General features: G+C 37.4%; 1 protein-coding gene across 5 annotated transcripts in view; it reads right to left on the bottom strand.

Annotated features, from left to right (window-relative positions):
* Nucleotides 1–3,918, bottom strand: part of LOC135217322 (mucin-2-like) — a 46,202-nt gene extending 42,284 nt beyond the window's left edge. Inside the window, exon 1 of one of the 5 annotated variants that reach the window (XM_064253115.1) lies at nucleotides 3,414–3,918. Coding sequence is in view for 2 of the 5 variants with exons in the window: in XM_064253116.1 (XP_064109186.1) it covers nucleotides 2,029–2,030 (2 nt within the window). In the remaining 3 variants the exon portion in view is untranslated. The other 4 variants (XM_064253113.1, XM_064253114.1, XM_064253116.1 and 1 more) reach the window with 4 other exon arrangements.
* Nucleotides 3,919–14,850: the final 10,932 nt, after the last annotated feature.

The following is a 14,850-nucleotide window of genomic DNA, read 5'->3' as shown; positions in this document are numbered from 1 at the left end:
GTACTACTTCCAGTATTCATCTTGAAGATTTATCTAAAGTGTGAAAAAGTATTAGACATAGTTTCATTGTCATACCACCATTCATCATGCCTGTATAGCAATACATTTGTACTACAGTGATGTAGACTTACTTTCGTATGTTATTTTCTACGTTATTCAGTTTGCCAATTATCTGATTTGCCTTTTTTTCATTCTTTCACTAACTTCAAATGCAAGAGAAATGATAAGTACTGGATTTTTTCGTTCCTAAATATTTGAAAAATTGAACTTCATTAATCTTTTCCCTATCTACTGTCATTTCATCCTAATATGCATAATCTGTCCTTATTACTTCTGTTTTTCTTAGACTCACCTCCAGTCCTATCTCTCTAAATGTTTGGTATATTCTGTTAAACAAGGTTATAAATCTTGTGGTGTTTGAGCATTCTAAGACAGTCATCTCCTGTTTACTCAGATCTAAACCTTCTTTTACATCTCCAACCACATTTTTCTTTTTCTCTTTATAAAATTAATTTGAGTGGTAAACAGCTAAGGTGACAAAACAATACCCTGTAATACCTCAGTATACACTGAAGATTCTCTTAAAGACTTTCGCCATATATACTATATATATATATATATATATATATATATATATATATCTATTATATTACATATATTATTAATATATATATATAGATATTATATATATATATATATATATATATATATATATATATATATATCTAGGACCATTATTAGTTGGGTTTTTGGGGTCATCATCTTTATGATATTTAGTCTTTTGCTTCTGTTTTTACGGTCACACCCCAACGGGGGTATACTAAACACGACGCAAAGGTGGATGCATACCGGGTTAAAACCATTGGGGGGTCACTCTCTAGGAGAGATCCAATATGGATAAATAAACAACGAAACCTGCCACGTGTTGAGGCAGGAAAATCATACATTCGCCTCTTATATAAATGGCACAATCTATCTAGCTATCAAACATTTACTCTTCGAAGGTGTGGCTCAGGAAAGTCATAATTCGTTGTTTCTCTTGAAATGGTATTTTCACAAGGAACAGAGCTGGAGGACACACACACACACACACACACATTCAAAAAGGACGAGGATGAACCCCTAACCCTAAATCGTATTTATATTACTAAGCCTATAGAACTTGAGCCAATCATCCAAATGGACGATATGATAACCTTAATAATGATAACTAATCAAAGTAATACAAATTAATCTTTGGAGTGATTATTATGAAATTCCTATTTTCATATATGAATAATAATTTTCATTTGTAATCAAACCATCCTTCTTGCACGAAAAAAAAGTACTATAACTTACGTACTTCGCAACTACATAAACGAAAGATCCACTGGGTTATCGAACTGGCGTCACACCATAAAAAAAGCTTAGCGGTGATTGAGATCATTTATAAATCGCTCATCGTAAAAAAAAATAAAAATAAAAATAGAAAAGATAGAAATACCAATATAGCGATGGTAGAAAAAACAGACCGCAGAAAAATTAACTTAGGCCTGTAGGCGTTACTATCAGAACGACTAATTAAAAAAAAATGAGAAAATTAACAAAAACTCATTACTGCTGATGCACTTACTCTGTCATCTCTTCGTTCAACAGCTTGTAATTAGTTTATCATTCAAATGGTGTAAACGATTACCCAATAAGCTTATTACTATTACACAGGTTGATATACTCGACTGGCACGAAACAAACATCTACCTCGATTCACCCTTATTCACCGAAGGCATAAAACAGAAAATACAAAGATACATATCGATTTCACCTCCACGATAATATATCAGTTCTAATATTAAGAACTTTTAATAATATATCAGTTCTAATATTAAGAACTTTTAATAATATATCAGTTCTAATATTAAGAACTTTTAACAGCATACAAACCTATTCTCACGTTATAATTTGCAAGTACAGAGAAAGATCTATTTTTATGGTGAACATTACTCATTCATTGGAATGTTAGTACTAAAAATACCGTTAAGTTAAACTTACATATGTTACGGAAGTGTACAGCTGCTGATAATGTATGTACACAAGTGTTCGGGTAGATTCACTCTCGCTTTCTGCACAAGTGTTCGCGGATAAGTCAGGACGAACACAATTGAGAGACATACGACAGAAGACAAAAACAACAGAAGACGCACAAAAACAGTGTATGTTTGTCTACACAGTTTATGCTTGTTCATGCCTAAGACATTCACGCCTAAACACTGCTGGGAGTTTGAAACACAAGATGGACACAGACACATCAAACGAGACAGGAAAAATGGCAGATAAATATGTAGTAAACTGACAGATAGCATCGCGCGTCGAAAACGAAAGCTCCATTTAACAGAAAGTTGGACAAAAATAAAAATATAGATCGCGGCTCCTATCTCTGGGGGACTTAATTATTGGTGTCATAATGGAGTTAACAGAGAGAGAGAGAGAGAGAGAGAGAGAGAGAGAGAGAGAGAGAGAGAGACTGCTCGAAGGGGGGAGGGGGGCGAGTTGGGGAGACGTTGGTGAGGTCATCAGCGAAAAGGAATTTCATATGCCCTGTCACCCAGCCACCCGACACCCCCTCCCACCACCACTAGACTACCCGGGCATGTGAAACCTCTCCGGCCACCTGTGAATGCCTTAGTGAGTGCCTTCATTTGTCCATTCCTCTCTCTCTCTCTCCCTAATACTGAAGGGCCATTCATAGCCCCACCTAACCAGAATACCCCCAGACAGAGAGCTCTGCTGAAATTAAGTGATCAACAACAGGGGCACCAAATACACACGCGGAAAATCAGCAGTGTCAGACGAGGCTCAAAAAAATTAATTACGTCTAGTAAACCTGATGCCTTCCCCCAGGCAGGCACCCAGCCACCCAGGGGAGGCTGCCCTAACAGTCAACACTACAGAAAGTCCGTCCGTCGGCCTCAGTGGAAGGAACTCCTGGCGCTTGGGACGCCCTATTAGGCAAAGGCCTGACTATGTGACTGGGCATGCGAGCAGGTCAAATCAAACTTTACATTCGGCGTAAGTCAAATGGCTGGCAATGCCAATGGTAGGACCGTATTGCCTGCCCTGTTCGAGCAGCTACCAACATCATCATCATCATCATATTGGTTCCATTTATCGCGGGTCGGGTCTTGGGTGTCCCCCGATTTTAGACTACACTCAACAACAGCCATTTGTCATTTAATTGCGTCACTCGTGAACGCTTCATAAAGAACAGGGAAACTCACCTTTCAAGAACGGTATGTTGGGGATGTCCTTTGCCAAAGCTGCCTACATATTACAGTCCCGAAATCCTTAAAATCAAATAAAAAGATCCACTTAAAACTTTTACACACACACACCTCATCCCAAAAGGACTTTAACGCTGAACACAAAAGTTGTCGTACCTCACAACACTGCCAACCTGTTACACTTTGCCATCTTGGTCGAAATACGAGACGATGCAAAAAACACAAGCTCGTGTAGAAATACCAATAAGGATTTAGTCATCGCACTTCCTCTGCGGAATTACATTAGGCAATGGTGGAAAAGTCTCGTGCGTCTGGCAGGCCGCACCCGTGTTCCCCTTTCCCTTTCTATCATTAATGTACTTTGGTTTTGTTTTTATTTAACACCAACAGATTATCTTCTACGGCGTTAACGACGGCGGCCTCTTCGTTCTAGAATGACGATTAGGATTTACTGAACGAGTATCTGTTAGGAAAGAGGCACGAGGAACTTTGAACGAATGAAACGGCAGATAAAAAGAGCTAAACGAGGAACAGATCCTTGAAAGATTGTGTAATGGAGAGAGCAAAAAAATTCCTCGGTAGTCCGTGACGCAAGAAGCACACCATTGCTTCAAAGGGCCTCAGGCACTCTCGCACTTTTAGTGGATTTACTTGGCGAGACGGACAAAACATCGTAGTGTGTCCGTCCATACGAACAAGAACGGATTCTCTCTCTCTCTCTCTCTCTCTCTCTCTCTCTCTCTCTCTCTCTCTCTCTCTCTCTCTCATCTTTTTTGCACTCGTTGAATTCCGTCTGACGAATGCAACGTCTTCTCTCTCTCTCTCTCTCTCTCTCTGTCTATCTATCTATCTATCTTATACACACACGCACTTGCACTTCAGAGGTAAGTGCATGGATGTTAATAAAAATAGCACTTGATACACGGAAGCCTATTGGTATTGATGAATACACACACGGTGTACCTACGTATAATATTCCCAGCATATGTGCACATACTACTGATGTGTTGCACAAGACAAATGGACAAGGCAATGCGCGCGCACCATGTTTAGTCTGATTGTATTCAAATTACAAGAATAAAGACAATAGCGAAAAAACTTTATTATGCATTGTTTGCTTTTTAGCTTTACCGCTTGAGAGAGAGAGAGAGAGAGAGAGAGAGAGAGAGAGAGCAGCAGCAGCAGCAGCAAACAACCAAGGCCTTGGAATAATGTTTTGCGTGTATGAGAGAGAGAGAGAGAGAGAGAGATAAGAATGTATTAAAAATAGGAGAAACAAAACGAAGGAAAAAATTATGAAAGTTCCGACAGAGTTTGAGAGATGGGGGTCTGTTGCCTGCGCGGGGGGGGGGGGGGGAATGGGGGGTTTAAGTTATGTTGGCGGTTAGGGATCTGGGGGTGGGGTGGGGTCTGGAGTAAGAAGCAAACGGGGAAATATTTGGTTTTGGGAGCTGTAACCAGAAGTGCAGGAATGCTAATAACAGCAGCGAACGGGATTGAGAAAGAGCGATGGAATTACTAATGGCGGCTTAAAAGAGATAAAAGAAATAGTAGGAGAGGTGTACAAGTAGGAAACTAAGAATAAGATCAATTTGTAAACAGGAGAGAGAGAAGAAATGAATACATTTTGAGATCGATTACAAACGAAACCGACGAGGTATTGGAGAGAGAGAGAGAGAGAGAGAGAGAGAGTAAATAGATACATTTCGGGATCAGGTACTAGCGAAACCAACAAAGAACTATTACAGATTTTTTTTATTGTTCAGGAGAGAAATAAAATTTTAAGGACGAGGATGGGAATTTGAAAGCTGTTAATGAGAGTAAGAGAGATAATAGTTGAAAAGAAATGATAGATATAAGTGGAGTGAGAAGTGAGGAAGACTGAGAGACGTCAAAAGTCATTAGGACAAACTTCGCGACACTAAAATGAGAAGAGAGAGAGAGAGAATGATGGGATACTAAAAACACATTGAAAACATACTCTACAAACAACTACGTAGAAAAAACTCTCGAGTCACGACCAAAATTTCATTTTTTTTTTTTCTTTTTTTTTTTTCTTTTTCACTGCTAGGGCACCCCAGCAGGGAGGTCCTCCACTGGGACTACCTTCCCATGAGAGTGGCAACACTCCTGCCAGGCCGTGAAGCATCTCTATAGGAGGGCCTTACAATGGGCGCGGGAGCCCAGGCTTCTTATGAAAGGCATTCCTGTAGCGGGGTTTCCAGCCCCCTCTCCTGGGGTTGCCACTCCAGGGGGAGCCAGGAAGGTCCTTCTATAGGGCTGCCTTCCCTGGAGGGGGGCGCGGCTTTCACCATGCCAGAAAGCATCCCCAGAAGTAAGCCTCACCAAAGGTTGATTTCCAAGGTATCCCTTAGGAGGGAATCCATCCTTCGCCCAGGGATACCTTCCCAGGGGAAGTTGGGTCACTGTTACTAGGAAGGCACTTCTCTAGTTCTACCTTCCCTGGAGCGAGAAAAATCGTCTCTAGAAGTGAGTGCCAAGGCTTCCTATGGAAGGTATTTCTTCAGGTGGGTCTCTGCCCCTTGCAGGTGCCATATAAGGGTCTCCTGAGAAAAACTAGCCCAAGAGGAGGACTTGGCACCTGGATGGTGACTATCCACAGCCTTTCCCTTGAAAGCAGCCATTGATCAGAGGCTTCCAAGTGGATGGGAAACCCAGACTCTCTTGCAGAAGGTGGGCCATAAGTAAGGCAAACTAGTCAGGCTAAAGCCTAGGGATTTCAAGGGACAGGCAGCCCACAGGAAAGGTCATCCGGCCTGGCAGAAATCCCAGAGCTGTCTTTGGGGAAGAGAGCACCTAAAAAAGGCTTTCGTGATGGGCAGGAAACCTTGAGCACAAATGGGCAAGGGTGCTCAAGAAGAGCGATTTTCTCAGTGCCAACCTGAAGCACTAGCAACAGCGTGTCAAAGCTGGCCAGTCAGCTTTTTAAGAGGCCCTCTGATTCTGATGATAATTTGTTAATGTTACGATTATGCCTCGCTACTCGCAATGTACTTTCAAAGAGCATGATGTAGATTATTCATTGGTTTTCTTTGCTGTCGAGCGACTTCTGAAAAACATGAAATATAATATGCACTAGATATAACAGCCACTTGTAACGAGACATTTTTGGTTTTTATGAATATTTATATTGTCTCGTACGCCTGCATGTCAACCTAAACGCAATGCCCAAAACTCATACAGATTTTCCCTCATTCAGATTGCTTGTGCACGCATGCATTGAATATGCGAATTATAGATAATTTGTACAGGATATTTCGAAAAGTTAATAATGTGTTGATATCTAATTCAGTTATTTAAGAGTTGTGGTTCCTAATAATTATCTTATGAATTTTATAGACGTTCCAGGAAGTAATACAGGAGTGCACCCAAAGGAACTCGCCTGTAAGAAAAACTTGCTTTATTTTAATGTTATTTAGAATGATTAAGAAAAATTCTTTGATGTAGCTTTATCGTCATTAGAACAATTTGATCTTTCCCCGCTAAGCAGTAAATGGATCTAAGCTTGAACTTAATGAACAGCTATTCTGAACCAGGCAATAAAATCAATCAACGAAATTACCATAAGATCGTTGTGGATATTAAAATACATAATAAAATGGGCGATTTGCTTGTCATTTGAGATAATGGCCGAAGTTCGAGGGAGTGATGATGACTTGGCGGGAATTGGGAGCAGGTATAGAATTCACAAGATATACTTATGTAGAGGTTCCTTCCAAAAGCTCTCGCGGTGTAATATGTCCGTGTTTTGCAATTCCGCCTCAGTCGCACTAAACGTTCAAAAAGAGACTGTCATTCAGCCTGGGATTATTATTTCATACAAGTTTCCCAATGTCCCCCCCGATGGCCATCTACGTTTTTACCACCTCCTGCCGTCATCTTGATCTGGAGGAAAACTCAGCTGATGACAGAGATAAAAGGAATACAATTTCGCCCTTATATGATTCATCATGGCTGACAGTGGTTCGGTTACAGAGTTCTTCAGTGAACATTTGAGTGAGTTTCTGTACATTCCAGGCCTGTACCGAGGGGGGAGGGGTCGGTCGGGGGGTCGAACGACCCTCCCCCCTCTCCCCCCAATTTCTGGAAGCTCATATTTTCTGTTAACCAAAGTCAGTACTTTGAATAACATCTAATCGGGTAGAAGTGCATAGACCACATACCCAATTTTTCTTCTTAATATAACTAAAATAACATATTAAATATTTCATCTTGTATATACCAATATATGCAATGACATTTATAGAAGAAATGGTCCAGTTTTGCGAAAAACGACTACACCCCATAAAAAAACTCAGGGTACGGGCCTGACATTCCTTGAATTTGGAAAGAGTCACATGGTAAGAAGTAAATTGGTAAAGTAAGAAGCGACCTGATATAATGCAAACTTTGTTGAATCTTTTGTAAAATGGAAAAACGGATGATATCTGAAATCGTTCAAATTTTTGTCATTATCTACTTATATGCAAGTTCATTTTGTCATTGTGACTGTTCATACTTTCATTTGCTCTGCGTATCATACAGAACTGTACAACTAATAAAAACACTTCGTCAAATGTGTCAGGCATTATAGTGTGTGTGTATTAATATATATATATATAGATCCTAACATGTAGTCTTATATAGTGATATATTGTATATATATTATATATATAATATATATCCTGGTGCCTTCTGCTACATTTAACCATTCAAGGCCGTAGCCTATGTTATGATAGCTTACGTTATTTGCCCTTTTTCCTGATGAAATAGTTACAATGGTAATACTATTCATGAAATCAGGGCTTTTCATAAACCTTAAAAAAAGAGTGATCAGGCACATTGGAATGCTAAAACACACACACACTCACACACACATACACACACACATTGTATTTATATTGCATTCTTGTGTTGGTAATAACTTTGCTTATGCTGGAAGGAACTTTTCAAATTGAATTCCTGAGTTCCCTGTCTCTCCAGTGATTTTGCTGACTTAAGGGCTTAATATTATATCCACTCGAGGTGTACCATAGCAGATAAATTGATCTTCCATAATAGGCCTATCGGTTTTTCTAGTTTTCTAGTTTTCTAGTTTTCTAACACTGTAACTGCTCAGACGGAAGCATGACATTTCAATATCAAATGCATTTGGTATAGTTGGGCTAAACGTTAATGGTAATTTATCCATTCTCAGTGATCATTGATATACTTTTGATTGATTTTGATTAATTCTTATCGATATGTATAATGAAGATTCGACCGTCTCCGACGTCAAGTACCTGTTCCAACTAAGGATAGGCCAAGAAGTATAGTAGCCTAGGCCTATGAGGTACCTTTATATTAGCCTATGGTTTGAATTGTTATGTATAGGCTTGTCCGAGTTAGGTAATTGTCCTAAAATTTAGTATGGTAGCCTCCGAATGTTTAAGTCAGGGCAATTGACACATCAGTACTGTTTACATATGCAGTATAGTAAACACATGAATAATGATAAGAATATCATCATTAAAGATATTAATACATTTACATTATAAATCTTCCTTGCTGAAGGTAATCGCTTGGCCTGAAAACTACGCGCAATGACCTGTCTTGTCAAAATAACGTAGTTACTGCTTATTGTTTTCTATTATAGAATAAAGATTCGTTTTCTTTGGTACCATGGCCACCAAACGTTGCACAACATTTCTTAGTCTCTTTTAAAGTATTATATCAGTTTTTGCTTTTATTTCTTACAAGTGAAAATCCCTTAAAGATTAAGAGCTTTTTATTTCTAATACTCTGTAATGTTACCCCTCTTAACTGATTTCATATATGCCTGTTTATTTAAAACTGAAACTCGAGCTTTGAAGTTTAATGATGGGCTAAATTTAGAACATTGCAAATATTATAGCCTATGTCACTTGTATATAAGAGCTTTTTCACGAATATCGCCAAGCTTTCATTGTACAATTAAAACACTATTAAATTTGGAATTTTATAGAGAGTCTTTGTGCATTGTCCGAATAGGCCTATCTTAAAATGTTATATGTAAATCAATTCATAACACTCATATCGATGATTACGACAAAGAAGCCACATTCAGACTTAGAATTTTTAATACTCAAGTTACTGGAAATCTAGAGAGGAAAACTTGATGTAAGTATTGATTTTAAAAAGCGATATGATAAGGTGTTGTGTTAAGGTAATCAACTGGACTGTAAGAAGTCTGGATTGAGTCTATTCTCTATTTCGCTCATAAATGAATCAATATTGATTTTAATAAGCGTTTATCAACATCAAACACAATTCAAGGTTTTTAAAGTTGAAGATATTCTGTAAGTTATCATTTACAATTTATACTTTTGGTCAAATATTTGCAGATTTATTTTGTTGAAAAATATGAGATTGGTCCTTTTCCCCATAGCTTTCTTGCTAGATGGCTTCAAATCACTTCGCAATCCAGAACTGATTAATGAAAGTAGTTCATTCACCAAATCAGAGAGTTTAGATGCTTGTAATTCACCCGCCCCCCTCCTCTCCAAATTAGCATTTTGAGGTTTTTAAAGTATGCAGAAAAGGCCATTTGAGTTGTTATTTCGATTCTAACATTATATACAAAAGCGTTACCTTACTCCGTACATTCTTCCACCACAGCATTTTTCTACTTTCCTAATTTCTTATCATTTTTTTTCCACTGGTGCTGTATAGTACAATGGAGGCAACAGTACTTCTGTAACCAGGTCAAAAAGATATGATTTTTAACAGGATCTCTGTGTCCGCATTTAGGAAATTTGTTTCTGTTAGATCCACGCCACTACTTAAAAGCTTCGCATATACCTTGGACAAGTATTAGTTTCATTTTAGCACATATTTTCTTATACAGCGTTCTAACGTGTACGTTCTCCATATACCTGTAAAACCGTCTAAAAGGCTTTTCTTTATAACTTGCCTAGGTTCAAAATGTTTATTTGTTGTCCCTTTAACTGGTGTAAAAGCATTTAGTTTGAACATTATTGTTTCCTCTGACATCGCCTCTATGACTGCTTCCTTTCTCTTCTCTGTAGGAGAACCTAAGGTTTTTACCTTTATGGTTTCAACAACTCTTGATGTCGACTGTTTCTTGCATAAAGGGTTAATGAGACATCTACTGCTTATGCTTTTTTCAGTCTTAGATAATTCCAAAGAATGGCGATTTCTTCATTAATTGATGATATTGCGTACCTATGCTGACACTCCGTCAGCGTCTAATATTTTACAATATGCAACTAGTTTAGACTTTTCTTTTGCTAGTATTGCTGAACAGTCCAGCAGGGCCTACTATGCGAGCGAAAATTAATATGGCCTATTAATATGGAGTGAATGCAGAGAGAGGAGTAACGGCTATTGTAGGCTTAGTTAGCATTTCTATGGCAGGCATTTCAAGAAGGGAATATGACCTAACCATACCTACCTTTATTTGGTAGGTATACTCATATAATTTCGAGTGCCGTGCCCAAACCTGACCTGGAGGTTCCCCCACCAATCCCCTAAGTAATTCTTGACCCATTGCTCTGCATGCTACCATATTACCTTGTTTTTAAATGTACTCGAGTAAGTAAATTAAGTCAAATGCTGATACGGGACTGAAGAACGCATTGAAATAAGGAACAATGTTAACGCCAAGAAATACTTTAGTATGCCATAATAAAATAAAAGAAAATAACTTTTTAATAAAAGAAAATGATAGTGATACTATAACACAAATATATTTAGAAGTGTCATGACTAGCCATACCGTTTTAGGAAACTGGAATATTATTGAGGTACATTGATTGAAATAATCGTAGCGAAGAGGACTAACAAAGATTTCCAACACTGTGAATTCTTGAACAGTTGTCTTGAAATAAACACTGTAAACTGTAAAATAACTTGCTTGACCGCCGTCGGCAGAAAGTAATCTTCAGTCGAATTATTTCCTTGTGATGTGAAAGTTACTCAAACCGATCAAATCAGTGAGTAATTTTTTAAATTACGTAATGCCTCCCCTCAAAATAACAATAGGAAGTAAAAATGTGCGACAACTAGACATCGGCAGAAAATATTGTAATATGTCAATCATGGAGGGATTTCTCAAGTTAATTCAATATATAAGGATAGAAGGCGGAACGAAAGCTCTGTTTTAACATCACTGAGGAGGTTTTGTTGCTGTTGCAGTTTCAGAGTCAAGGAATTGAAAGACCTTTTATACTTGCAATGTGCATTAGGATGGCGATGATAATGATAAATTTCCTTATTAAAACAGAATAAAAAAGATCCACAGGGTATCTCCTGATGATGGTCAAATTACCCCTTTTGTGAAAATGGCAAATCACTTCTTTTCCAGAATCTTGCATTAGAGATAAAGATTTCATGGAAGTGATGGTTTCCAAACAGGTGAACAGTAGGTACTCCAGTAAAAGGAACATAAGATCTACAAGTGGCATTTATAGCATTTCTGGTAGATATGAGAATCGCTATAAGCAATGTCTAGCAGAGGCGTCACTAGGGGTTGGAGGTGGGGGGGGGGGGAATGGGGGCCACGTCCACTGGGAGCCGACCTTAGGGGGGGCCAAAATGAACCTGGGGGACAATTTATGTGGCTTACTGGGAGCTGTGAGAGACAAAAAATTATTTTGTATCACTATCATATATATATATATATAATATATTATATATATAGATATATATATAATATATATATATATCTCAGATAGATAGATAGATAGATAGATAGGTAGGATGACAAGGCAAAACAGCTCAATATTGAGCTGTTTTGCCTTTTCACCTACTACATGATGGGGACTAGCCTCGACCTCTTATTGGATATATATAGATATATATAGATATATATATATATATATATATATATATATATATATATATATATATATATATATCATAAAGAGTTGCTAGTACTTGTAGTCCTCACACACACACACACACAAACAAACATTTGTGTGTGTGTGTGTGTGTGTATATATATATATATATATATATATATATATATATATATATATATATATATATATATATATATATATATATATATATATATATATATATATATATATATATATATATATAAGCGTGATATACTGTGCTAAAATAGGAAACATTAGTATATTGAAATAACTGAAATGAGAGAGAGAGTGATGGTTCTTAAATCGACGTAATGTGGAATTTGAATTTTGAAGGATGGGTGTGCCGGGTTGACCCGCCGAATCAAACTCATTTTCTTGGTAGAGTGATTACAGTCGGGTCGTCTTCTTAGTAACTCTAGTTTCTCCTCTAAATTTAACGTTCATATGCTATACCATGTGAACAGCTTTCGAGTGTATGCCAAATAAAAGGAGAGCAGAATAAAGAAAATGATGCCAGGAGAAACAGCTACTGATGTAGGCCTCAGTACAAAACAAGAGATTGTGCGTCTAATGAAAGGTACAATAGATAGACTGCGAACTGGAATTAAACAACGTAGCACAAGACTTGAAGATCTAGACAACTAGTTTGGGCTTTTGCTAGATGTAGGACAAATTCTTAAAAAAAGGTAAAAGTTCAGGATTACTGGATGACGAGAGAATGAAGGAAAACTGTTTACATGTTGGCGAATTCTACAGTAGTGATTTGGATGGTAATGAACTTTATGAGGAAATCTTAGACTGCAGAATGAATGCTCTTGGCAAGTAGAACGGATGTTCAGACTTCCACTCCAGAGAAACTCATCCAATTCGTTATACAATATGGCGATGAAAATTTTTTACCCAACTTAAGAGTAGAAATCCAACTTTTGCTCAAAGTAGCACTTTCAATTGCAAGCTGTGAACGTTCGTTCAGTCAACTGAAATTGATTATGGCTTATCTCAGAGCCTCGATGGGACAGGATAGACTTAATTAACGCCTGTCATTTCTTAGTATTGGGCGTGAAGAGGTAAAACTCATTAACTTTGATGATGTTATTGATAATTTTGCTTCAGCAAAGTCTCCCCGAGTCCAAATATAATTGCCATCAACTTTTATTTTTTCTAATCTCTTTACAATCAATGTTGCATTTTAAATGATAAATCTTAGCAGTTACAGAAGCTGACAAATTAGTTTTCATTTTTTCTATTCAGTTTTAATGAAAGTTCTTTGACTGGTAGAGGCTATTAGAGAATGAGCACTCAAGTCATTACTCTAACTAACAAGTTTGTAACACTGTAAAGCTTGAGTGCATTTAAAAATTCTCGTTAAAACTGTTTTTATCAATGCTAATTTACACAACTTTTTAGTTCAGAACTTGAGTATTGCTTTTCATTTTTTATAAATAATAAATCCTTATTTCATTTATCTATTTTTGTGCAGAATAGTGTTGTTAAAATATTTGTATCTCTCTCAATAATGTTGGTATTACTAAACTCCAAAACTTTAACTAAGGAGTTTGCATCACTGTGAAGATTGAGTGCATATAAAAATTTGATCTAAAACTGTTTTTATCAATGCGAATTTTAAGTTTTTCAGTTCAGATTTTGTATTGCATTTTGATTGTTTTTTTTTTTCTTTTTTCAAATACATAATTTTTTTTCAGAATAGTGTTGTATCTCCCTGAATAATGTTGGTACCACTAAACTTCATGTTTATAACTTCTTGTAATAAATAATGTTAACTTGTACTAGTAAACTCAATATACCTTCTGGCAGTAAATAATGATAGCTTGTTCTTCATATCATCAACTGAATCATTGTGGTACAGATCCAGAATCCTTAAGATTTATTCCATGACAAAGGGCGCCATTTTCTGTGCTTGCCCTGGGCGCCAGTAACCCTATTTACGCCTCTGATGTCTAGTTTTCTGGTACATTACCTGGTATGTTTTTTTATCACTGCATCAAAGAAAGCTAAGAATCTATGGCAACATCAAGCGATGCTTAAAGATTCAGAATCATCGCGTAAGGCTTCCCCATGAAGAGTGACTCATGACTGGGATCAATAGGGTTGTGGTTATTTTTCTGTAGTTCAGCCTCATGCCACTGGAAGTAACCCTCTTGCTGGCGCAGCTCTCTACTTGCTAGGCTTAAGACACATGCAAATGGATTCTGATACTTAAATTATAAAGTTTATTTATAACACCCTCTGATTAACCAAATCAGTCAGAGCTCAAGTCAATTTTAGCAATTCTTGACCCATGCGTTATCGTCAAGGTTGTCTAGGGCGCTACTATTTATAGCAAACAGAAAAGGACGCAGGACAGATGGGATCCTTTGCAATGCCCTCAACTTCAAGAACTCAGCTCACCAGATCTGAGCTTCAGTTGTATATAGCCTACTCGTTTTGTCAAGCCAGTATTTTATTCAGTCCTCCTGATGGGTTTTTAAACCTCACTTTCTGGGACAATACAGGTTGAGTTCGGTAAACACTTAGTTCTTGAGTTGAATACTTAGAGAAGTCGGCTCAGTGAAAAGTTGCAATTAGAATTTATGGTCAGTTTGTGCCAATTACTTTTCGCCATTATTTCTCACCTCATGGGATTATATGTCAATCTGTGGTTTGGTGAAATGGTAACCCGAAATGTTATACTATGTGCGTGCTCTTTTCTTCCTCCAGTGATTTATAAATAAG

The sequence above is a fragment of the Macrobrachium nipponense genome, chromosome 7, assembly GCF_015104395.2.
Source record: "Macrobrachium nipponense isolate FS-2020 chromosome 7, ASM1510439v2, whole genome shotgun sequence".
Taxonomy (NCBI): Eukaryota; Metazoa; Arthropoda; class Malacostraca; order Decapoda; family Palaemonidae; genus Macrobrachium; species Macrobrachium nipponense.
This window is presented reverse-complemented; position numbering and strand designations above follow the sequence as displayed.